Source organism: Mchenga conophoros, linkage group LG20 (genome assembly GCF_057382185.1).
Source record: "Mchenga conophoros isolate Kocher_MC1m ecotype Shallow Benthic linkage group LG20, M_conophoros_male_GT1.1, whole genome shotgun sequence".
Taxonomy (NCBI): Eukaryota; Metazoa; Chordata; class Actinopteri; order Cichliformes; family Cichlidae; genus Mchenga; species Mchenga conophoros.
Genome location: NC_140545.1, coordinates 19,071,466 through 19,097,696, shown reverse-complemented (window position 1 = coordinate 19,097,696; position 26,231 = coordinate 19,071,466). Strand labels below are relative to the sequence as shown.

Here is a 26,231-nt window from a genome sequence, read left to right as displayed (position 1 = left end):
TGTGATCATGTCTACACACAAAAAATCCAGACACTAGAATAATTTTCATTACTCAAACTAAATTTCTCATCAATCATATTAATTAGATTTATACTTTTATTATATTTTTGATTAAGAATTAAAGACACTTTACTATTGGATGGTCAATTTCTGTTTTGAAGAATAATAAAGTAAGTTACCAAATTGGTAATAAATGTGTTTTAGTCTGACACAGAGGCAACATTATTTGACCTTTAAAAAGTTAACTTTCAAAATAACTGTGTTGCACAATTATCCTGTTCACATATAAAACTATGTTGGATGGATTTGCTGGTGCGTGTTTAGCAGTAAAGACTAGCTGTCCTTGCCACTGTTCCAAAGGATTTTGGATTGTTTTGGGAACTTGCTGACTGTTGTACATGTTTGAACAGAAATAATAGGCGTGTCAGAGTACCCAGAAGGAACCTGCGCATTCACGGTGAGAACATGAAAACTCCAAACAGAAAGGCCAGAGGCTGGGTTTAAACACAGGACATTCACCGTAAGATAAACCCATGTTTTATTCACTATAGAACCCACAAAATATATCTTCTTCTTTACATTTTTATTTTAAGAAAAACATTACAACAAAGGTACAAAGTTTCCTATTGTGTAGCATCCCATCTGGAAATATCCATGGACTAAGGAGAGCAGCTGATAATGTTTTGTCTGATGGAGAATTCTAGTTGCCCTAAAGTCCTGCTTTGTCTTCGTTGTATTTTTCATATTGTATTGAATCAAGTGGTATCAATTAGTGAAAGGTGTAGACCATAGGCAGGACAGTTCATCAAGTTCAAAATGAGCTAATATGTTTCTTATAATGGTAAATTTTCTCACTCACAATGTTTGATGTAGTTTGTTTATTTCTAAACAAAATATGGGTTTATGAAATTTGTAAATCAATGTATTCTTATTTTATTTAAATTTCACCCTGTGTCCTAACTTTAAAACAAAAATTGAGTTGTATGCTGTAAAGTATGGCGTGATCCAATTCTGTGTGCAACTTCACTGGTTTTCACTGGATCAATTAAGATCTACAGAAACTGGTTAAGGTGCACACAGAACTGAATCATGCACAGTTTCAGTTTAAGTTAATGGGATTTTCTCATGCATTTAAAAAAAAAAAAAATAAGGCTTTTACAACTTAGTCACTCACAAAATCCATGCAACACTTTTCCCCTTAGTTTCAAATTATACCTTATTAAATTGACTGCTTTAAATGGTATGCATTAGTGAAAAATAATTCTTTAATTTTTTTTTATTTTAATTTGTTTTGTTACAGGATGTTAATGAAAGCGCTGCCTGTGCCATAGCAGAAACAGTCTTTAGAATTTGTGTCATTCGACCAGAATAGGCAGAATCCCAGGATGTTTTGATTTTTTTAGTGGGTGATCCTCCTGAGAACCAGCCTATTTATTTATGTCCTTTGTAATGGACATTTGTTTTGGCCTATATCTTTTGACTTACGTGAGCTACCGTATGAAGTCCTGATGTACTAAATAGAGGACATCCTGGGCATTCCATTGCTATCTCATGTGTTTTGGCTGGCTTCTTCTTTATATTATATATCTGCAATTTTCTGAATATTTATAATTGAGCTATTTGTATAAACTAGAGATATTCCTTCTATTTTGTAACTTTGCAATATATTATTCAATTTAGTTCAGTGTTGCTATTCTTATTGCCTTGGAGGAACTGTAACCACATTTCTATAGGACATAATTTATATTCTCATCAAAATATTAATATCCTGGAACGAACCACTCCCATTGGATACAAATGCACCATTTATTAGCACGGCTTTTGTTCTCCATCTATCAGAATTTCACAATGATAAAAACAAGTATTGATAACTAAAACGCTTAAATATCAAAACTGTAAAATAATCAGCTACTGACCATTTAAAACAAACAAAAAAAAAAAGTACACTGAGAGTTACAATACCCCTGGGCTGCCAGAAGAGCAGTTCACTAAAATGCTCTCATGTATCCCCAGTACATGAGTACTTTATTCAATAATGTCTATAAACCAGTTTCCAGGGAATCCGTTTCTTTGGCAGAAAGTAGAGAATTTGCACTGACATGTGTAAAACCATACAAAGATTCTTTACAATAAAAATAATCAGGCATAAAATAATAAACCATATCCAGAAAACAGACCAGTGTATTGTCCCAACCTTCATCCACCTGTGTAACTGTTAGTGAAAGAAGCACGGAGCTTCTCGTTCTGTGCACAGGTGCAGATTTAACTTACCTTGTTAATGGGAAGATGCGCACAGCATGCTGTGCTGAAAGCCACCATGTCAGCCTGTGCATAGTGGTGAGACTGATAGAGAAAACACAGCATCATGCTCTCTTTACAAGCATGTGTCCTTTTATCCGATTAAACCATAAATGTCTGAAAGCAAAAAGTAAAGTTTCCTCTACTGTTCTTTCTTATACAGTTCATATTATTTAGATTAGAGGAGAGTTCATGAAGGGAGACTTAAGATAAAGCAGTTGCAAGCAGAACTGCACATATACCTCCACAGCGTCTAGTGCACACATTTAGAACAGACACTTTGACAACACATTGCATGCATCTGTTGTTCTAGCTTACTGAAAACCCATCTACCAGCTGTATGCGACTCCATGTTGGCAGGCCATTATTGGTCTTGGCCTAGCAGCAGTGCAAACACAGTAGGATCGAGCCTTATACACTGTACACTGTTGACTCGGCCAACATCTGGAGCGTCAAACACCATGACTGAAATAAACAACATGCATATTAAGAAACAGCATGAGGGAACACGGACATGGCTCAGAACAAACTGCAGTACAGCCAAACCAAACCCAGTTTTGGCTACGGTTGTGTTCCATCTCAATTATTATATATTCACTGTGGTCACTGTTGTCTGAAACCTGTCGTGATTGCATACCTCTTTAGTCAAACAGAACTAAAAACGCAGAATAAATAAATGGTATATCCTAAAGCACTGGAGCCAATGTTTTGATTACCAGCACACGCAAAAGCGTGGAAGTGTAGAGACCATCATAAAGAATACCAGCCGGAGCCTGTCAGCTTTACACTGCAGCCATTTCACAGCTCGTCAACAGTGTGCAGATTCCTAACATTTGTTCCTATATATAATTTTGACTCAAAGAAAAAAAGACAAAAGAATGATCCAGATTTTAAAGAAATAATAGACTGACTGCTGCTCTTTCTGCCCACCAGACTTGGCCAGTGCCAAGCAGTAATAAACCTGTTGCAGACAGTCACAGAGGAACTTGTACATTCATGAACTAGAATACAAGCTAATCACTTTTTTGTTTCAAATCTATTTTGTAGCTAAAAGAGGACAAAAATAAATAAATAAAAAATGTCGCTGTAATTAAGCACTTGTAATACACACACACTTCACAGATTTGAAGCTGGACTGTGGTTTCCATCTTAAGAGTCTGCCTTGTTCATAAATGTAAAAGTGAAGTTGTGATTTCATCTTTCATAATAAAAAAAAACAAAACATAACTGTACATTTTCCCCCACAGGTCCTTGTCAGAACAGATATTTTCGACATGAGTCTGATCCACACCGACACTCCACTCGAACCCTCTTCTTTGGAGAGCCAGGAAGCCCAGCTAGACTGAAACTGGAATCCATTTTGGTGCTTTCTGTATCAACTGGATCAACTAGAAAGACACAGAATTCAGGCTGGTTAACTCCCATGTGAAATTAATCGGTTTATATATAAGCACAGTTAAAAACAACACAGGTTGATCAAAGTGCTGCACAAAGGAAAAAGTGAAACAAACACACACAAAGAAATGACAGATTTATCCACATTTAACACATCAAACTCATATACATGAAAAACAACAAGCAAAAAAAAAACATGGTTAAGAAACACTGATGTGAGCCAGCAGAGCATATACGTTGATCACACTGATCTCAGAACAATGAGATCAGTGTGATTAACATTTGGGGAGGCTTGGATCCTATTACTGAATGACATGAACCCAAAAACTACTGCAGATTAAGCACACATTAGTTTCCCCTGGTGGCAGCCACTCCACGCCACAAAAACTGAACGGTGCAAGAAAAACAAACTAGTATGAGAGGCTGACCAGGCTTCAGAGACTTCTAGATCATAAATCCTCAATCTGATCAATACAGCCCCCACCCTGAAAGCTACAGGATTAAAATGTTCGGGCACCAGGCACCACAACTCACACTGTGAGTTCCTATGTAAATTCCAGGAGAGGCTAGTGAGCTTAAATATAAACATATTTCACCAGTGGGTGACAGAACTTGATTTATTTAGTTCTGTAGTCTTCTGAGTGCACCTTAAAGTCTGGTTAAGGTCAGTATTTGTGCCAAAATACATATGACTCAAATTTGCTCAGTCAGTTTACTTACTTTGCATTTTGTAGTCAAAGGTGAGCTCCTCTCCTGCTCGGATAGCACGTGTTGAAAATAACGCAATTCTCGGAAGCCTTTCGTCAATGTTGTCAATGAACACGTTGTATACCTGCAGGTTAGGGTTACACTGCAAAAGGAACAGAAGGTTTTTCAGGAGCTTTTTGTTCGCACAGACTCTGCTTTCATATTTGAAAAATTGCAGTCTGGTAGTACATGCGTTGCTATGCATGCTGGTCAATATACATCAATATTAAGAGCTTTTGTTTTTAATGAAACATGTTGGAGAAACTGTGGTCATTTACAAATGGCTGAGAATGGACAAAGACAGACACATGTTCATAGGCACTCACGCTGTGGTTGACAAAATGAGAAATGTTGCCTAGGTGAGCTGCATCCACTGTGTACACGTCCTCGACATAGTCCAGGTCAAAGAGGTACGTAGAGCCCTGGCGATCATATATATGACCTCTTCTCTCTGCTTCGTCTGTGGTGATAATCTTGTGGAAACAAAACAAAGACATAAGAAAGAAAAGAAAAAGCAGGAGCAACTGTAACAGGCTGCATGCCTGGTTGATGCATCCGTGCTAAAACTAATTCTGATAAGATTCTTCATATCAATAATCACCTCTAATTGAGTGATTTGTAAATATTAGTGCCATTTCTTACATTTGTAAATCTGTAACATATTGCATTGTTTAAATAGTTTTGTCTTTTACTGTTACTGTCTTGGAGCAACTGTAACCCAGATTTCCTTAGGGATTAATAAAGTATTCTGATTCTGAAAACACCATGTCAGTGTAACCACAAGATGACTGTAACCTGCTAAGAAATAAGAGTTGTTTTTCTTAATAGAAAGCTGTCATTTGCATGAGTGAATAGATATTTAATCAATATCTGTCTCCTGCTGCTGCTCCGTATACAGCACAGTTTTATTTACTGTGCAAATGAGCATAGTTGGATTAAAATGACATATAAACCAACAGAGTTCTATTTTTCAGTTCAATTTTTATATATCTAGTGCTAATTAAAGACAACAGTCAACTCAAGTTGTCTGTGATTCAGGCTGTAGTTTTGAGGTGTGAGCTGTAATGTTAACACACAGATTTAGCAGAATCTTTCTGTAATCTAGAATTTCACCAACATTCAAAACTTAACCCAAAACAGGCTCAGAGTGTTTTGTAAAATTAAAAGAGGTTACTAATATTTTTGCATGGTTTTGGATAATTTTGTACATTCAAACAATTTACAACATTTTGTATCAGCATTAAACTGCCAGCATTACATTTCTTTATGGATAGCATCACTATACACTGTTTAGATAGCAGAATAATTCTGCTAATACATCAGAGGTTATAATTTATAATGTCACAAATTAATTTTTAAATTTGTTTTTTTATTTATATTGGCATCTGAATTAACATGATTGGAAACACGTGTGTGTCACATGTTGGACAAAAACGTGAACATGATGCTAAAGCAAAAGTTGTAGCTTCTTTGGAGGAAAAGTAAATAAATAAAAAACTATGTACATAAATGAACTAAAACTTCTGCCACTAGGTGGCAATGTATGACGAGCGGACGTGTACTCCTGTACTAAGAACAAGACATGCTGGATTTGGGATGAAACCAGGGTGGCAGTAGCTGGCAATACTGCTTTATATCAAGGCAGGGTTCAAACATCTTTAACAAATGAGGATGGTTATGACGTGCTGATCATATACAGCACCCACAGTGGTGTGAAAAAGTGTTTGCCCTCTTCCTAATTTCCAACTTTTTATGTATGTTTGTCACACTTAAATGTTTCAAATCATTAAAAAATGTAAATATTAAACAAAGATAACACAAACACAAAATGCAGTTTCTAAATGAAGGTGTTTAGCACATTCAGAGGTGGACTTGCTGAATTCATGGTTCCATTTACCACACCCAGTCTTCCAGTTTCTGAAGCAGCAAAATAGCCCCAGACCATCACATTACCACCACCATAATTTACTGTTGGTATGATGTTCTTTTTCTGAAATGCTGGGTTACCTTTACACCAGATGAGTATTTTCCCAAAAGTCTTGATCATCGAGATGTTTTCTGACATGAGATGGGCCTTTATGTTACTTTTTGCTCGGTAGTGGTTTTTGTCTTGTGACTCTGCCATGCAGGCTATTTTTGCCCAGTCTCTTTCTTATGATGGAGTGACGCAAACTGATCTTAACTGAGTCAAGTGAGGCCTGCATTTCTTTGGATGTTGTTCTGAGGCCTTTTGTGACCTCTTGGATGAGTCGCCACTACACTCTTAAGGTAAATTTGGTCAGCTAGCCACTCCTGAGAAGGTTCACCACTGTTGTCGCCATTTGTGGATAATGGCTCTGAGTGTGGTTTGCTGGACTCCCATAGCTTCAGAAATAATTTTATAAACTTTTCTAGACTGAGAGATCTCAATTTGGTTTTCATTTGTTCCTAAATTTCATTGGATCACAGCATGACGTCTGGCTTTTGAGGATCTGCCGGCCTACTCCACTTTGTCAGGCAGGACTTATTAAAGTGATTTCTTGATTGAGAACAGGTGTGGCAGTAATCAGGCCTGGGTGTGGCTAGAGAAAGTAAGCTCAGCTTTCCCAACACCTCCTGACCCCAAGTACAAGTGAATGAATTAATTGTATAAAGCACTTTGAGTGCTCAGAGTAGAAAAACACTATATAAGAACAAGTCCATTTACCAACATACTTTGGTAATCTCAAAATTACAACTTTTAGAATAAAATTATGTGAACGTGAATGACAGCTAGTATTTGTGTTCCCATGTCTACTGACTATTTACTATAATTTGGCCTTGATTTGGAATCAATCAACTTGGAATCAGTTGACCAGGGTATGTCCTTCAATGCACATATTAAACTAATATGTAGGACTGCTTTCTTCCATCTGTGCAACATCTCTAAAATTAGAAATATCCTGTCTCAGAGTGACGCTGAAAAACTAGTTCATGCATTTATTACTTCCAGGCTGGACTACTGTAATTCATTATTATCAGGATGTCCTAAAAGCTCCCTGAAAAGCCTTCAGTTAATCCAAAATGCTGCAGCAAGAGTCCTGACAGGGACTAGAAAGAGAGAGCAGATTTCTCCTGTATTGGCTTCCTGTTAAATCCAGAATTCAAAATCCTGTTCCTCACATACAAGGTCTTAAATAATCAGGCCCCATCTTATCTTAATGACCTTATAGTACCGGACTGAGTGACTTAGCCTATGAACTGTAAAGTGTTTACAGAGGTCTAAACAGAAGCCACTTTCCCATACACTTCTATAGGACCACAACTATGACTGTCTGATGGCCCTATGCAGGTCTAAGGCACTGTTTTTCTGACCAGAAAGCTAAGTGGATGTTTTATACTGTCTGTTTGGGATCATTGGGACTGATATTGCTACTGCTTTCAATGCTGCTGTTCACCAAAGTCGATCACCTGGCTTTATCTCACCCTACCACAGCATCCTGTTGTCACACCAACCTTCTGCATGTCCTCTCTCATTAAAACAAAGGGAAAAAAAACCCAAAAAAAACAAAACACTGTCTAACCAGGTACTTCCATCTTCAATTTGCAATCCTAATCTACCACTCCACCCTTCCTGCACCCCTTTTCATCTCTTTGGTTAATTGATCCTGGGTCTGGGCGACATGTCAAACATCCTCGATGTACCGCGGGTTTTTCCATGTACGATGGTTAAAATGGGTTTATCGTAACCATTGGAGTATTATAAGTTCCCATGGAAATATTAAGCTGCAAGTAATTCACTGAGGCTTTTGTTTTTTTAAATCGCATGCTGCAAATGCATCATTAAATCCCCCTCCCAAATGGAAATTTTTTTACCTGGTACACTGCGTATGTATGTTTATATACAGGGAAAAATATGGCAACAGTGGGATTTTCCAACGAGCCAGGGAATGAGACTGTTCTTGGTCAGTCATTTTTATAGACACTATTTAGACTTTTGAGTTCATACCATTTTTTTTATTTTACAATTTTTATAAGCACAAAAGAGCGCCTGTTTAATTTCATTTGTTTTTGTCTCGTGAATTATTGGTTGATATCCTGTTTTGTTGCTATGATCTTTTCTTTGTTAAAGGTCTACTGTTGACCACAGAGATCAAAAGATGAAAGGAGCACTTTAAAGTAAAGAGACTAAAGTGATCGCCACGGCGATTCCACTGTGAAACATTAACGGGTAGAAACAGAGACTGCAGCCTCACTGATCGTCAGTTTGTTACCTGTTGAAGTTCAACCGCTGGCTGCTGGACTGGGGTTAGCATTCACTCAGCTTTAACATCAATCTGGGTTCTTGGCTAGGTTTTTGTTAGAATGCTGTCTGCGCGTGAGTGCAATCTAACCAATAAGCAGAATTGATGATTGACTAACAATTCCAAGGACTTGAACTACTGAATTGGTTCTCTACATGAACCAGTTCTTGACTCCCATCCCTATTTACTATTCCTCGTTCTTAAGAAAAGAAAAAGAAAAAGTATTTCCTATCTGATTATGTAATTAAGCACAGAAAAAAGTGCATGGTTTAAAAAGTGCGTGTACCCTTTTTAAACCATGGAGAACAAGAGTTTCAGTCCACTACAATATTAAAAACAATGACATCCCTTTAAAAAAAAAAAAAAAAAAAAAAGTCCTACAATGAAGCCATGGTAGTCTCATCACTGTAATATTCTTAGTAAATGTAGTACTTTAACCTCTATTCAGCTGTGCAGCTCATTTGTTCCCAATGCTGAAGGACCATCTCTTAAAAGCTTTGTTCAGATCTGCTCAGACTGCACAAGCACAGTTTTGATATCAGTGGCTTCAGTAAGGTTTTCTCAGTCTGCCTTTTCTGTTAAATCTATTAAGAAATAGCAAAAACACCCAGAATAATGCATACGTTTCTACTCTTTCATATGAGAGCAAAAAGACATGCTGAGAAATCCGACCTGTCAACACAAACTATTTATATCTTATAGATTCCTGAAAGTAGCCGCCCTTTGCCTTATTGACAGCACTGCAAACCCTTCACCTGAAATGGTTTCACCTTACAGGTGTGCCTTGTCAGGGTTCATTTGTGGAATTTCTTACACCCTTAATGGGGTTGAGAACATCAGGTGTGTTGTGCAGAATTCAGATTGGTGCACAGCTGACAGCCCTATTTGACAACTGTTAGAATTCATATATGGCAAGAACTAATCAGCTAATATATATAGGCATATAGATCTATACATCTACAGGTAGATAGATATGGATAGAAAATGCCAAAAGGGGTATGCATACAAATGCGAAATTGTGTGTGTACCCTGTGTACATATTTTTGTGATGACCAAAAATTGGAAGCTTACTATGCTTGTGGGGACCAACAGCCCTTATTGGGACAAAATCACCATCCCCAGGAGTTTGAAGCCATTTTTGAGACTCAAAATGTGGTTTTAGTGTCAGGGTTACAATTAGGTCATGGTCAGGGTTAAGCGGCTAGAGAAAGCCTTATGTCAATTAGATGTCCCCACAAGGACATGAAAACAACTGTGTATGTACGTGTGTGTGCACATACACAATTTCACATTTGTAAGTATACCCCTTTGGGCATTTTCTTAGTATGAAAAGATACCAGTAGTATTCAGATTCTATTTTAGTGCACCACACCTTTCTTTTCATTTGCTTTCTAGCTGCAAGTTACCAGAAACAAGTGCTGTCACTTGTATCATTAAACTTTAAACCGATTCAATTAATGTATCACATCTGTCAAATCATCAAGCAGCTACTGGCTGCTTTTGTCATGCTCTACACTTCACACTGAAGCATGATACGCCACTTTAAAAAAAAATACTTAACAGGTCTCACCTCCCCAATGTACTCCATGACAAATGTGTTCCTCTTGATGTGCTGCAGTGTGCGGACTCCCCATCCCCGGCCGTTCCCCGTTTTAAAGATACACAGATCGAACTGGATGCCATTCTGCACAACTCTGTTGGGACAGTCAGGCCCACAGCTGCAGCGGGAGTTGCACTCATATATTGGCTGTCCAGGCCGAATCCGGACCTGTCCTCTGTCGTTGTAGGCCATGCGTTGGAGGGAAGCCCCAGGGCAACAGCCATTCACTGGCTCCTCTAAACAGTTTTTGCATTCACAACCCACTGCCATCTCATCTAACACAATGCCCTGACCTACTTTATAGTTGTTGATATAGGTAAAGTTTTTCGGAGGACCCTCTAGGTCCACTTCGTTCATGACAAAAATGCGCCCTGGATGATTGCGAGTATGATTCAGATGGTCTTCCCAGCGCTGCAGACTCTGGCGAAGTTTGGCTTTTTGGACCAGAAATGAGGAAACTTCTTTATCTAGCTTTTTTGGGATGCAACGTCGCTTGTGGCGCCTCAGCTCCTGGTCCAAGTCAAGATGGAACTGCTTCATCAGTTTGGGACATTTTAGGTTCCTCTTGGGTTCCCAAGTGTTATCTGATTCTGGAAAGCCCTTCCATTTTACAAGGTACAACTCCTCTTCCTGAAACACACACAATAACGTCAGTTTTGGGGGCAATTAGTGGTTCAGCCTAAACTTAATTTATTCTGTTACCATGTATACCAAGGGCAACATCTGTCCCACCTCACAGATGTTCTAAATCTCCACAAAGCAAACGTACAATATTTACAGCATGTCCAAAAGTCTGGAAGCACCCCTCATATTTGTTTTTCTCCCAACCAGCCAGAGTTTATTGTAATTTTTTTAAAGTGCTCTTGAGCAGTAGCTCTCCAGTTTTCTGAAGGTGTTTGTCTTTCTGTAGACATGGTTGACTTTTTATTCATTTTTAGTCCTTATACCCAAATATTTCATTCAGAGACACCCTGTTACAGAAAGACATTTTCCATTTCTTGAGTAGAATCTATGGAAAAATACCAAAGGTAACACAGTTTGACAGGCATTAGACAATTTAATAGCTATTAGCAACAAGGTCAAAGAGCTATTAGCTGAAAAATTGGCAACTCTCAGCATGATGTGCAGCATCCTTGTTTGAGGAAACTGGACACAAGGAGATTAAACAGGAAGTATCAGCCCTAAAAAAAATAATAAAAAAAAACTATCTATAGTAGATAGTTTATTATGTGAAAGGCATGTGCTTTAAAATAAATAAATAAAAAGAATAACGAAGAAACGGCCCCTTACAGACTGACAGTGTGATGACAGGAAATGTGACATTTTTGGTTCAGAGGAGGCCAGGAGAGCTCCAGCAGTGAGAGTACTTTCAGTCTCATCATTCAACCTCATATGTTAGCACACATTTGAATAAATAACTACACATATTTCCAATTTTCCTCCCAAAATATACAAAAATGAGGGGTGGCTCCGGAGTTTTTGCACAGTACTCCATGTATATAGTGCTTTTCACACTCAGGAATCATAAAATGCTTTACAGAAAAAAAAAATCCTAGACAAAACAACATTAAAAAGGCAGGTAAGGCACAATGAAACCATGAGCATATCGAGTTGAATGTTTTAGCTGAGATTACACTGATTCTAACTATTTGGAGAAGACTAAATGAGTGCCACCTCAAATCCAATTGTGCCTGCTCAAAACTTCCACCACACATACATGAAAGGTTTTCTTCTAGCAACACCTAATCTGTTCTGAGACGGGCTCGTACAGACGCTTATGCGTGTATACTTAACTAACAGGGATAAGAAGTGAGAAACATGAGTAATATTGTACATATGCAAGATAGTGTATATGAGCACATTAAATACAAACTAAATAGTAAAATGATACAATGATGCAAAATGATACAAAAATCCAAAATATTATAGATAAGATATTTAAGGGATTTACACCACAGTGCATGGTTTCTTGCAGTCCAAAGTTACACTGTCTTGTGGTATCTACCTTGTACTATTAGGAACAATGTTTGTTATGCAGCACTTGCTGTATTATAACATCTTCTTTCTTCTAATGTCAGGTTAGACCATTTGCCTTCAAAGTGGAACAAAGAGGAAAAATGACTCTTATCCATGCCACAATACAATGAATACACACTAGCAGAATGTTTCACTATAAAGTAGATGAATGTAAAATATTTTGTACTTTTAGTACTTGCAATAAAACTCCTTTCAAACATGTCTGTGTGATGTCTAACAGTGAATGCATGCCCTGTCCAACAATTAAACTGGTTGATTTCATTAAAAATACTGCCAAAATATTTACTAGGAATTTATTTTTCTTCGAAAACAAACCCAGAAACCTTCCCTAACTTCACACTAACAAGAGTCTAAGTTGCCAACAATCCATATCATACCTTAGTTGATATCATACCTTAGTCTTCTTGTAGTCACATAGGAATTCAACCTCGTATTCATTGACGTTGGCTCTGCTAACTCCAAGCTCTTGACACTGGAGTTTCTCCATTCGACACATGGCTTCCAGCTCATCCCAGGACATCTTGCAGGGCACGCTGCAATCTAACACACCACACACCTTTAACTGACAGTGCCCAGTCTTTTTCTGACAGTGGAAAGTAAGGAAAAATTCATTTTTAATCTGACTCAGCTTCCTACCGCCAAACAGCGCACGGTGACAGCACACACGGTTTACTGCTGGGCTTTGTGCATTTGTGCAAATGGACAGCCAAAGTATAGCTGTGTGAAACAGCGTATGTTTTAAATCAAACGTCATGCAGGTGTTGTGCCAAAAAGTGATTGTCTGCCAGAAACTGATTGCCGTCCGCGGGAGCGCGTGCAGCTGCTTAAAACTGCAGCGCCCGGATTACTTGCGTTGCCAGCTACTTCCGTGCAACTGATATAACGTGGGGGAAAAAAACCCAAACACATTTATGCCTTTGTTATTAGGCAAAGGTATGCATTTATGGAGCTTTGACGTTTCTTGTAACCGAATTATGACGCTTATCAGAAGGTTGCTTTCAGTGTGTAGCGCAGTCACGAATGACTACACGCATCACGATGGAATAATTAATGCCTACAGGTTTAGTATGTCTACTCTCGTTGTTCATATTTGTTATAAGACTGTCGAATAGTAGTTAAAACAATAAAGACCTATTGTGCCAGTATCACCATGACTCTTTCTTGTTTGTTCAGAATAACGACTGAGAACATGGCATTTTAGCGCTACCAAAAGGTGATTGTGGCCTATAACACACAGTGGTGTTGGGTGCCATCTCCAACAACGATGAGGCGGCCTACATGGATGAAGTGAAGAATCTGGTATCGTGGTGCCAGGACAACCACCTCCAGCTGAACGTCAGCAAGACCAAGGAGCTGGTGGTGGACTTCAGAAGGGGTCAGCACAGAGACTACAAGCCCATTATCATCAATGGAGCTCCAGTGGAGAGGGTGCAGTCCTTCAAGTATCTTGGTGTCCACATCTCCTCAGACCTGACATGGGCTGCCCACATTCAGGTCCAGACCAAAAAGGCTAGGCAGCGCCTGTATCACCTACGACAACTGAGGAAGTTCAGGGTCTCTCCAAAGATCCTCAGGATTTTCTATACAGGCGCTGTGGAGAGCATCCTCACACAGAACATGACATCGTGGTTTGGGAACAGCTGTGTGAAGGACCAAAAAGCTCTCCAGAGAGTGATCCGTACAGCAGAACGCTGCTGCAGGATTGCTCTCCCCCCGCTTCAGGACACCTACACCAGTAGATGCGACTAGAGCAGCGCAGATACTGAAGGACCCGTCCCATCCTGGCAACAAACTGTTCCAACTTCTGCAATCTGGTAGAAGGTAGGGCTGAACGATTATGGAAAATAATCTAATTGCGATTTTTTGCCCCAATATTGCGATTGCGATGCGATATGCGATAATTTTTTAAGGTCTTTGTCTTCTGTATTATTAAACAAAGACAAGCAATACATCATATAGTATGGCCAATACTATATTACATTAATTTTAAACTGTTCTTTCCTGGAAGACAGACCTCTGTTATGATGACATGAGGTGATGCATGAATTGATGACTGACATTTTTATTTAACTTCTTCAATCACAACAGTATATTTGAACATACACAATAGTTTATTTTTAGCTTACAAACATCTGAGCATAAAGTGCTGGCAAGGAACCCTGGTGTAAACATTAAAATGAAAGTCAGTACAATGTGCAGATTGCAGAAATATACATAAAAAAAATCAGTGGCTTTACCACACTCAGTTTTTCGACATCTGTGAACTACTAGACAGTCATTCAATTAAAAAATAATATTAAATAAATAAAACTAATAAATAAAAAATACACACATCTTACTGATCTCTGCAGTCAGTAACATTACACATAAAGTGCAAACATAATAGCAATTGTATAAACACACACACAAACACGTGAAATTGGACGGTCTAGCCTTCTGATTAGCGTCACCGCTGTCTCGGTGGAGTTTAATAAACTCGGCCGTCTGCTTCTTGCTATCTAAAATATAACCAGACACTGGTGTAAATTCTCGACTGTCTCATACTTCTGTTTAATAAGTTTTCTGTTTGACGTTTAGTCAGCTGTGTGAAAACCAAGGAGGAACCCACCCGGGGGATTAATAAAGTTTTATTTTATCTAATCTAATAACTTTAATCTCAGCCAAACCGATTTACTCACGAACAAACAAAACACTGAAAAAAGCCCAACAATAACATTTTTAGGTTGTCTAAGTGACTTATATATTACGTTTAACCCGAGCAGCGAAACTCCGCGGTGATCTTAAAATGATGTGCCGGGAGTTGTGCCGTTCTCGGCCGCATCAGTAACCCTCGAGCTCCCGGCTAGCTGTCAAGCTGGTGGGTAGCAGACGCCTCTGAAAACGTCGAAGCACTTTTGCAAATATGGGATATCTTGATAAACCGAGCAGATATTTGATGTTTACACAACTACTTTCTCGCCTGAAAATATGTTAAAAGTTTATTTTGTGACCCAGAAAGATTAGTATGAGTAATTTTAAAACTTAGTAGCGGCCGCCATTGCTGGAAACTGGAGTTTGGCTGGGCCGCGCTATGAATTCTGGGATATGGTAGTAATTTGGACAGCCTTCGGCGCGTCGCTGTGACGTAATCGGTCTACAAATGCGCCCTCAGGAGGATGCAGCCCATGAATTTGGACATGTCCAGAGTATAATCGCAGCCTTTGCGGTTAGAAAATTGCACTTGATCATGTCGCGATATTATCGCAAATGCGATATATCGTTCAGCCCTAGTAGAAGGTTCCGCATCTTCCGGGCAAGGACAGAGAGACTCAAGAGGAGCTTCTATCCCCAAGCCATCCGTGCCCTAAACACACACACCCGCCCTCTCACATCATCTATAATTGACTGAGTCAGGACTCTTCCAGACACTAAACCAAGGCACAATGTACATTTCAATTCCTTTAATTTTAAATATGTTTATATTGTCTATCCTGTAAAATAGTCAGATGTCTATTCATATTATAATGTACAGAATTCACCTGCTTGCTGCTACTACTGCACATTCACCCAATGTATATACTACATATATATATATACTACATATATATATATATACTACATATATATATATATACTACATATATATATATATAATGTTTTTCCTCTACATTAAGGGAACGATAAAACTGACAATACGCAATTTCCAACCTGCCAAAAAGTGATTGCCGCCTATATCTTGTCACTGAAACAATATTTCTGCTTCAAAATTTTTGGATATCATCCAGAAGGGTTACATGTGATATATTATATCCCAAACACTCTCCAAGAACTGCTGAATAACTTTTAAAGGAACATTAACATTGATAATATGCCATTTTCAGCCTGCCAAAAAGTGATTGCCACTTATATCTTGTAACTGACAGGCGGCAATCACTTTTTGGCAGGCTGAAAATGGCATATTATGGGTATTAATGATCCTTTAAAAGTTATTCAGCATTTCTTAGAGACTGTTTGGGATACGATGTGCCACATATCATCCTTTTGGATGATACCCAACAAGTTTGAAGCAGAAATATTGTTTCAGTGACAAGTTATAGTCCACAATCACTTTTTGGCAGCTTGAAAATGGCATATTGTCAGTTTTATTGTTCCTGTACAAGTTATTCAGCAATTCATGGAGAGGTTTTGGGATATAATATATCACATGTAACCCTTCTGGAATATATCCAACAAGTTTGAAGCCGAAATATTGTTTCAGTGACAAGTTATAGGCCACAATCACTTTTTGGTAGCGCTAAAATGCCATGTTCTCAGTCGTTATTCTGAACAAACAAGAAAGAGTCATGGTGATACTGGCACAATAGGTCTTTATTGTTTTAACTACTATTCGACAGTCTTATAACAAATATGAACAACGAGAGTAGACATACTAAACCTGTAGGCATTAATTATTCCATCGTGATGCGTGTAGTCATTCGTGACTGCGCTACACACTGAAAGCAACCTTCTGATAAGCGTCATAATTCGGTTACAAGAAACGTCAAAGCTCCATAAATGCATACCTTTGCCTAATAACAAAGGCATAAATGTGTTTGGGTTTTTTTCCCCCACGTTATATCAGTTGCACGGAAGTAGCTGGCAACGCAAGTAATCCGGGCGCTGCAGCTTTAAGCAGCTGCACGCGCTCCCGCGGACGGCAATCAGTTTCTGGCAGACAATCACTTTTTGCCACAACACCTGTACAGGGGGCCCGAAACTAGAATCCTTTTAAAGAGTTGCATCCACGTTCGTCCAAAGACCCACAGTGTGCCATTTAAACATTCCCGAAGCGTTACATGGCGCCTCAAGCTCAACGCTACCGAGCACCGTGCAATAGCACCGCTAACTCCTCCGCTCACTTCAACACAGCGGCTACGGTCTGCTACCTGGAATACACAGAAAACTCCACCAAGAGCTTAATCCAAGTTACTGAGTTCACAAGTTGACTATTTGGACAAAAAGACCGCTTTTATTATACTGCACCCAGTACTTCGAACTATTGGCTTTCATAGAATAACCGCGATGTAAAAGCCCAGCGCTTAAGTTAAAACTGCGTAAATCCGAAGGTGAAAAATGTGCATATTCGAGCTATTTAAAGGACATAGACACAACCAGGTAACCGCAGATATTAACTAGATAGTGTAAAATTAAATGAAATAACAGTCTTTATGTATTACCTTTCAAATTTTCCGCCATGTTTTCCGCACAGCCGCCAAAATAGGATAAGCTACATTGGTCAGAAAGGCCTTACGTCACAGAGATCGTACCGGCAGCTAATTGGATGAGCGCCCTGTGAGCGTTCTGATTGGCTTAGAGAAGTAGTCCGGCGGGCACGCCGGAAGACAACAGATACAGTACAGCCAGTACAATGGATTCACATTTGAGTGAGTCTGCCAGCTGATTTCCTTTTTCTTCTCTCCGGTCCAGACATTCTGTACTTAAGTGTTGAAAAATACTCCAATAAAAGTACCGATTCAACTTATTTACTTAAGTAAAAGCGAAAAAGTACATGCTCTGAAATGTAATTAAAGTAAGAAAGTAAAAGTAGGTCCTTGGAAAACGTTTCTACGAGCAATTTTTATGCAAAGCTGAACCCTGTGCTATATTAATGTAATAATGTAATCATATTAGTAGATAGGAATACAAACTTTACTTCAGTCTAACTTTTATTTCTAATAAATGCACTCAACTTGAATCAGTTAAGTAGAATATGAGCAGAGAAAAAAAATGAAAATAAATTGTAGCTCTATTTTCTGTTGTCTACATTATAGAGGGCGTCTTTGCCTTTAAAAGGGAAATAAGTAGGAAAGAGGTCAAAATGGGATTTAGCAGGTGGGGGAGACCCTAAAATCTAATGCCTCAGTGTGGAGAAAAGAATCCTAAATAACAAAAATGTCTATGGAGATGTCCAGTAGATTTTCTTAGTGTAAAGGCTGTGATCAATTAACCTGCTGCTCTTTGTGGATGTAAACAACTGAATTCAACCAGATGTCAGCAGATGTTTCATGAGTTGTCCTGGCTGACTTCCATTTTCTACACTGACAGTATTCTGTTTATGCTGTTTTCATACTAGACACTATACAGTTGGTGGAATTCAGTGAATGAGCATCATCACTTTAACTTCAAATTCACCTCTGCTGGCTTTTATGTAACCTAACTCTGACTGTGAAACCATAGCCACTGTGCACCAGTTACAGTTTTTTTACTTAAATCCATTACATCACAGTAAACTAACCTGCACAGTATTTTTATCAGCCTTTACATAACACAGTTAATCTACCCTAGTTTGTTTTGCAGCATGTTTTACATTATGAAAAACCATAATAAGACATGTAGAGACCCAATCTGATTTAAAAACACGAGGACTTACATTTACAGTTTATCAAACACCACTGAGCAGTCCTTGCCTTCAAATCTAACTTCTCCTCTTCCTCTTCCTCTCCTGTCCTGTCTTTCTCATCTTTCTCCATCTCTGAGTCAAGTTAGATCTCTTTCTTTTCTCTCCCTGTGAAATACAGCAGCTGGACTTTTAGCTAGCACACAAGCAGTGTTCATATCTATGATCCACAACAGCTAAAAATTTGTTCATATAGTGTCAACAAGGACAGCTAAGAAAACTGATGAATCAAACGAGGTGTATTTGTGCACACTTGTTTACACACAGATTTGTGTGTGGATGAAGCCCAATCATCCTGAGCACAGCAGCAAATTGCCAACAGAAGGGCTGCAAAAGAAAAGAATTGTTCTTGTGCCGGCCTAGTCAAAGTCCAGGCCTCAGCCTGACTGGAGTGCACTGGGTGTTCAGAGAACGATGCATAAAAGAGTGCTTCAAACCTCAATTAACTGAAGGCACACTATAAAGAAGAGTGGACTGAGGATCCTCCACAATTACATGAAAGACTGATGACGTTGCACAGAAAACCATTACTTCAAATTATGCCTGCTACAGATGGTTCTAGAGGTCAAGTCAAAGTTAGCAAAACAGCTGTACACACCTGCAAGAATGTGCATCTACTTACTGGTACATTACTAGCTCCTGATGTACCAAATTATTTCCACAGAAAAATATTAAATTTGTTGACAGTTTGAATTGAATTTGGACAGGGATTTATTGTGGTTATATATCACACATATATACATATATCATCCTACATGTCACGTTTAATTGTAGACTCAGAGACTCTGTTAATTAAAGATAAAAAACAGAAGCAACAAATCTCTACATATATACACAGTTCTAAAGAGCACGGGTTTGAAGTGCTTTAAAATACTTCAATTATGTTGTAACATTATATTTATTTCATTCATTTTCCTCAGGTCACAACAATTAGTACGTGTGGGATTAATAAGTACAACAATGTAATAATATGTAATAATAATAAGAACAATAGAGAGAACAAAATATATATTAAAGATTTTAGAAGCACATAATCTTTGGCGACCTTTATAAGCCAGCCTGGTTAGTCCAAACCCTAAAACACATGAATAAGAAGTTTCTGGACCACATTTAAAATTAGATGAATATCTCTGCACAGTCTCCTAATTATCCTAAATGAGATAATTATGTGTGTAAGTGTTTGTCTTATTGGTCATCCCCACAAACAACCAAGCCAGGACTAGGGATGGTCATCACTTTTCAGTAGTCTTGAAATTCAAGTGAATAGTTGATGTGCCTTTTTTTTTGTCTTAAACATAGGCCTGGTAGGATGTTATGCATTAGTAATGCAGTGTGGTGGTAATGTACCTACGAACTGTTTGCCAGTAACCAATATTCAACAAAATGGAAAAAGCTGCCAACTACTTGGTATCATGCTTAGACAGTACTGCAGAAACAGAACAAGCATGCAATGCCAAAAATGACTAAAATGATCAAAATGTTATGTGTAGAACAAAAGGAAGGGCAGTGCAAAGTGTGTGTAAGGTAAAACTAGCACTTCACAACCATTTCAGAGCAGTTTGGGGTGAGGTGCAATGTTTAAAGAATATCCAATAATATGTTGCAAAATATCATCAAATTAAGGGAATATTTTTTTATTTTTCACCTGATCTTGAATCCAGCCCTCAAAGGCTCAATGATTTCAGTTTGCACTGACTGATGTTATGTCAGTTGTTACATTCTTCATCAAATTTTAAGTTAAATATTTTGCTCATCAGGATCTGATGTATAATTGAAGCGTTTAGCAGTATATTTTGCTCAAAGTGCCCTTTCCTAGCTAGTTTTTGCATCTTCAGCAGTCAAGCTTAATCTTATGGGCTTTTCTATTCCACTGGTCAAACCACAGTGACATCTTTTGACTCCAGGTCATTTACATTAGCCCTGACAGTAATGTGTGTCAGAGCTACGCCGGGCTCATCCGCACACCTGGGCTCCACTGTCTCTGAACTCCTTGAGTGCTGACCTTTGGCCTTAGGAAAGTGGAAACCATCCAGAGGTGCATGCTCTATCCTGCACAGGCTGTCTTCGCTGTCACTGTCATAACTGGGACTATATGAGGCGTTGATGAGACATCCACCAGGCCGAACCTCCTCTGATAGCACGCTGGCCTTCTGATGCATCGCCTGAATTTCTTCCGTTTGGACGGCCTTTTCCATTCTCCATACATCAAGCGGCTCCTCCATCTCCATTTCACTCGGCTCCACCTTACGGAATGTGTGGCGGGCATACAGGCCAATGCAAAACATCTCCACAATCACGCTGTAGTGGTAGATCACTAAGATTGGACAAGAAACGCACAATACAGGACAAGCAGTGTAGAGTGCTTTGGGTGAAACAACAGTGCTTCCATCTTTGTGAGATAGTGAGTTTTCATTCAAAACTATAGCCGATGTAACAATATAACCATACAATAACCATACTCAAAGAAATCAAACTTTAGTTTTAGCAAAGTGATGACAGAATTTTTTTATATTTTCGGTTTATAGTCTTAAATCTTATTATTTGCTCACATTAGATTGTTGAGCACTTATCTAGTATTAATGAGAACTGAAATCTCAGTTGCACTAGAATTCTGTCTCAGTCAAGGACACATCATGTTAGTGTAAGACCTGTTCTGCATGCTTGTTACCTGTCCAGGGTGTACCCTGCGAAAATAAAATCTAATACTTTTCAAGATAGATTTGTTTGAAAAATGTTGTCTGAGTGTTGTGACTGATCATGTCAAGAATAACTGCAGAATTATTTGAGTAAAACCGGATTGGGAGGCAAAAGACTGGAGGAGTCCAGATGTGCTGTCACTTACACTGAGACCGGGCCAAGACAGAGAAAGGTGGTGTGCAGGGGATAACCTCCAGAGCCCCCATAGTCTCTAAGATGCCACTCTGCAGGCCACACAGGACCAGCACCAGGATGATGCAGATGAACTTGGCTCTCAGTCCATAGCCATGCAACACACTCTTTGTTGCTTTGTAAAACAATAGGTGGCCATAAAAGGACACGAAAGTTGACACACCTATGATGCTGTTCACATACAGGTTGGGGTCAACTGAACCCACCTGGAAAAAATAAGACGATAGTTACACTTTTTATTCTTCAGTCTATCCAGTGCTTTTCAGTTCAGATGAGATGATTTGTTATCTGAAATAGACTGAACATGTAAGACTGGGCTCAAAGCCTCATTGTACTTCAAATGTTAAACATAGTATAACTACAGAGGCAGTCTCTACTTAAAGCTATTTGGAGTGTGAGAGAGCTTCATAGTGTTCAAACCACCTTTATAAAAATGAACAATCAGTGCATACAATGTGCAGTGGTTCTGCAGAAATGTGAATCATATGAGGTTTTCCATGACCTTCCCCCTGTACAGTTTAGAAGCCTTTTTGCAGCCTTTGTCAGTAACCATCTACAACCATTATGACTATTATATATGAACCTAGCTTGAAACAAGTTACTTTCAGAAAGAAAATATTTGCACAAGATTGGGAACTGACACTACTCTGACAGTGTTTTGTCTTTGTTGTGTTAAACCCAGTTGCTGTAACAAATTTCCCAGCTTTGGGACAAATAATGTATATCTTCTATTAAATGAACACCAGCACTGGATTGAGCTTCATGAAGTTATCCTTACTGGCAAAATAAGCATAGATCAAAATTTTTATAAACAACTCACATCACCATAGTCATACTGTTCATCTGTCCACAGCACCAAAGTCACGAAGAACAAGATGCTGCGGACCACAGAGAGCTGCAGGACAGCAGCCATCATCCAGGCCCGGCTGCTGCTGCACACATGAGAAGGGACAAGACTTTCACATGACAGTCTGCTACTGTATCGACCACATTTTACACAACACAGCTAGACCAACACAAAGGATATACATGCAGGAAGTGTGTGCAATATATGTGCAAATTCCCATCCAGGTAACATACACAAGTACTAAAAGCCATTATAGACATTAGTGGCACATGATCTGATGAGATGACACCTCTACAATGTCCATGAGATGATACCTGGTGCCTAATAAGACCTTAATCATTTCACTCTACGTGCTGTGGCAGTGTTTTACTCAGATTTGTGGCTGCTGCTGTGTACCTGTTGATGGTCACCATTGGGAGGCAGCAGCAGCAGCAGCAGGGAAAAGGATCTGGAGTTACCTGCTGTCCAGACAACATAGCCAGCATACGCACTTTCCCTCCAAAAAAGTCTGTGATCAGTCCCATGAATTTCAACAAGGTGATAGAGTGATACCTGTGCCAAATACACACATTCGGACAGGATATATACAACCAACCCGTGATCACAGCAAGTCTTTATAGTCCATTCTTGGTAACTTACAAAGAAGCAATGAAACTACACAGAGAAGAGGAACGGGGCACATATAGTGCTATCAGAGATGTGAAGGCAAACACCTAAAGGAAACAGAAAACAGCAGTAAGATTCAGCTGTAGTGCATGCTGGACTGGAGCACATCAGCATGCAATTTCAGCTCAGTTCATAAAAGGAGCTCTGTGTTTGTGTGGGTGTGAGATGAGACTGCAGTTACCGGATACATTCCTAATATCCAAAGGTAGAGAAATTGACGTCTGAATGAGGAAATATTGCGCAAGAAGAAGCCCACCTCTTCCAGAAACACCCCAAGTAAAATGACAGCCAGGCCGGCTGGGATGAGGAAGAGCCACAGCTCATTTTTAATGGCTGAGAAAAAAAAACACAGTACCACACAAAAGCACAAGAGAATTTTTGCAAAAAAGTACACAATACTGCCAGAAACTGGTGAGAAATCAACACACATACACACAAGCTTCCATTTTGATTCCAGTTTCTTATACATCAAGTTCATTGGATTCTCTCCAGTCAATCATACGTAGTTTATGATAATTAAGTCCTGCGACAATATTTTTTCCTCTTGCAACTGTGCAAATTATTCAGGATGCATTCCGTCAGTCTTTCAGAATTTTCAGCATTTTTAGAAAATGAATGTTTGTAATGTAACATTTCATCTATTGAGTAAGGAGAATGAAAATGTACATCGTCTCAGGTGCAGATTTCTTTAACAGATTTCTATAACTATCTATCAATGGCTAAAAATGCTGAATGATTCTAACAAGCAACAACAAAGTTCTTATAATATTTATTAAAGTCTATTTTTTCTCTGTATACACATCAGAAAAGAATACACATCAAACTTTTTTTGAGCATTATAACTAAAATATTAAACTAAAATGCTACAGCTCATGCCAAAAAGAGTTGAATCTGAGATAGTTTATCACTCCATCTCACTTAGTGGGCATTAACAAGGGGAGATAATAAATGCAATCCTTAATATTCTGCTACAGTGGAAGTAGAAAATTGTACTTACCAGTAAAAATTTGTGATGACAGAGGGATCTCAGGCCCAATCCAGCTGCAGTTGGCCCTACTTCTCATCCTCTATATAATCCTATTCACCACGCATCTAGAGCAAATACATAGGAAATAGCATAATTTACAACAGTCAGCTACCTCTTTTAATTCGTAGCCAACCAAATATCCCAGCACCAAATTTTTACCTTCCAGAGGCTGTAGTTTTATGTAAAACGACTTCCAGGCCTCTCCTGTCCTTTCCGTGTTGACCCAAACACTTCCTGTCTGACTAAAGATGTTAATCATTGATAGATACAGGTAGGGGACAGGTATGGGATCCAAGTTCATCTTGAACAGCCAACAGTTTATGTGAGAAGAACAAATATTTAAAAATACACCCAATATTTAGTGCAGGTGCCACTAATCAACATTTTTCATAAACTGAGGATCATGTGGCTAAATGTGAAATATGACTACTTTTGTCACTTTTAGCCTAAATATTCTGGCCCAATTTGAACGATCTCTCATGCAGTGATAAAGCTAGTACCTCGACCCCTTTAACAGAAACAGCATACAATAATCACACAGTCAAAACAGCTTGGGCCCACAGTGTCCCAAATCTGTCAGACCAGGAGAAATAACTGCCCCGAGTATATCTGGCAGACTCTTATCAAAACTTGTTTAAATGACGTCCCAGAATATGGACTTACTGTAAATAATTCACAGTGAAAAGTGTTTTACCTAGTAGTTATATATAAAGTTTGTTTAAAAAGTAAGGAAATTTGTATTTGGTCAATTATGTCACTGTTGTAACAATGCTTTTTGGTACCACATTTTTAAGAAAATGCATTTGTGGGTTGAGAAGCAGAGTTGAGTATGTGGGATGTGCCCATTAAAAACTTGCTATATCTTCTGTGCCAATGCCAAACAGCTTAATCCTGCGATTGACTCTTGTCAGAACTCTTGTGTTCCGCAAAACCCAAGTTGCGGTATAATCGTAGTGAGCCTTAGTACCATCACCAAATTAAAAGCAATGTGCCATATAGTGGGGGATGTTAGGGATGGGCTTCAAAGTGAGGAAGACATGCCAAGAAAACAGTTTCCTCACCCTGTCAGCTTCAAAAACCACAAGCAGTTTCCTACTGATTTGCAAGACGATATGGCCGACGGCTCTCCTCACAGACAATCTCTGGTCTCACTGGGCTGCCAGGAGGCCTGCCATGACTACTCTTCACAGTCAAGCCTGTTTGCACTGGTATCGGCAACATGTGCACTGGAAGCTGGACATGTGGAGGCACATTATGTTCAGTGAGTAAGTCCACATTCTGTGTATAGCAGTTGGATTGTAGGGTCAAAGGGGAGAGATCCAATTGAGAACATTTGGCGATGGATGGCAAGGGAAGTTTACAAAAATGGAAAACAGCTCCATACAGTAGATGCCCTTCGTGCGGCCGTCTTCACCACTTGGAGAAATGCTCCCACTCACCACATGGAAACACTTGCAACAAGCATGCCGCAATGAATTTTTGAAGTGATCGACAATAACGGTGGAGCGGCTCATAACAGAGTTCATGTTTGGACCTTTGATTTCTGTTTTGGGTGGTTTAAGGGTTTTTTGGAGGTGTAGTCCTAAACTTTTGATCAGCTGTAAAACAGCCTCTTTCAGCTTAAGCGTTGTTTTCAATAAATTGCATGATCAAAAAATGTTTTCTGTCACTCCCATTTCTTCATGGTGCATGCTGAATTTCTACTTAGAACCTAGTTACGATCCAATCCAAAATATGATTTTTGCCATTTTTCAATCGGGAGTGTATATGGTATAGAAAAGATTTTAACTGAAGCTCCACTGGGGCTGTTTTTCATCTAATATCAACTTCACTAACCCTAGGCAAATTGTTAAAAACAACATTTTGTTTCTAAAAAAGCATCTTGAGAAAACAGCGGCAAAGCTACCAGCAAAAAACACGCAAAAAGTGAAAGTTTTAGTTTAATGTTACTTTGCGACATCAGGACGGGGTTTTAGTTCAGCCTTCACATTACAGTAATGTCATTAGCTGATAGACCAACTGAACAGAGCATAATTAATAATAATTAA

The 26,231-nt window shown here is 38.9% G+C and overlaps 2 protein-coding genes across 4 annotated transcripts; both read right to left on the bottom strand.

The window, feature by feature from the left end:
- Positions 1-456: 456 nt before the first annotated feature.
- LOC146550624 (histone-lysine N-methyltransferase SUV39H1-like) lies at positions 457-17,564 on the bottom strand. The gene is made up of 6 exons (XM_085258733.1): positions 17,535-17,564; positions 12,734-12,879; positions 10,273-10,932; positions 4,767-4,913; positions 4,414-4,543; positions 457-3,686 (listed from the first exon to the last, which is right to left on the bottom strand). The coding sequence occupies exons 1-6, from the start codon at positions 17,551-17,553 to the stop codon at positions 3,553-3,555; spliced, it is 1,236 nt and encodes a 411-aa protein (XP_085114859.1). The 5' UTR covers positions 17,554-17,564; the 3' UTR covers positions 457-3,552.
- A 1,897-nt stretch (positions 17,565-19,461) lies between these two features.
- On the bottom strand, positions 19,462-26,133 carry LOC146550623 (organic solute transporter subunit alpha). Of its 3 annotated transcripts, XM_085259448.1 has the most exons (8): positions 24,343-26,133; positions 24,154-24,248; positions 23,338-23,489; positions 23,130-23,203; positions 22,887-23,042; positions 22,464-22,575; positions 21,597-21,849; positions 19,462-21,068 (listed from the first exon to the last, which is right to left on the bottom strand). In XM_085259448.1, the coding sequence occupies exons 2-8, from the start codon at positions 24,218-24,220 to the stop codon at positions 20,629-20,631; spliced, it is 1,254 nt and encodes a 417-aa protein (XP_085115574.1). In that variant the 5' UTR covers positions 24,221-24,248; positions 24,343-26,133; the 3' UTR covers positions 19,462-20,628. The 3 variants fall into 3 exon arrangements, with proteins under 3 accessions (XP_085115574.1, XP_085115573.1, XP_085115572.1); XM_085259447.1 differs by lacking the exons at positions 24,154-24,248; positions 24,343-26,133 and having other exon boundaries at positions 22,464-22,572; positions 23,338-24,138; XM_085259446.1 differs by lacking the exons at positions 24,154-24,248; positions 24,343-26,133 and having other exon boundaries at positions 23,338-24,137.
- Positions 26,134-26,231: the final 98 nt, after the last annotated feature.

Coding starts and splice junctions, on each gene's coding strand:
- LOC146550624 (XM_085258733.1), bottom strand. Junction 10,933..12,733: donor GTGACTACAAGAAGACTAAG/GTATGATATCAA, acceptor TGTGTGTTTCAG/GAAGAGGAGTTGTACCTTGT. Junction 3,687..4,413: donor CTTTGACTACAAAATGCAAA/GTAAGTAAACTG, acceptor GTGTCTTTCTAG/TTGATCCAGTTGATACAGAA.
- LOC146550623 (XM_085259446.1), bottom strand. CDS start 23,634: ATGAACTTGATGTATAAGAAACTGGAATCAAAATGGAAGCTTGTGTGT. Junction 23,204..23,337: donor GGATATTAGGAATGTATCCG/GTAACTGCAGTC, acceptor TGTTTCCTTTAG/GTGTTTGCCTTCACATCTCT. Junction 21,850..22,463: donor AACAGTATGACTATGGTGAT/GTGAGTTGTTTA, acceptor TATTTTTTCCAG/GTGGGTTCAGTTGACCCCAA.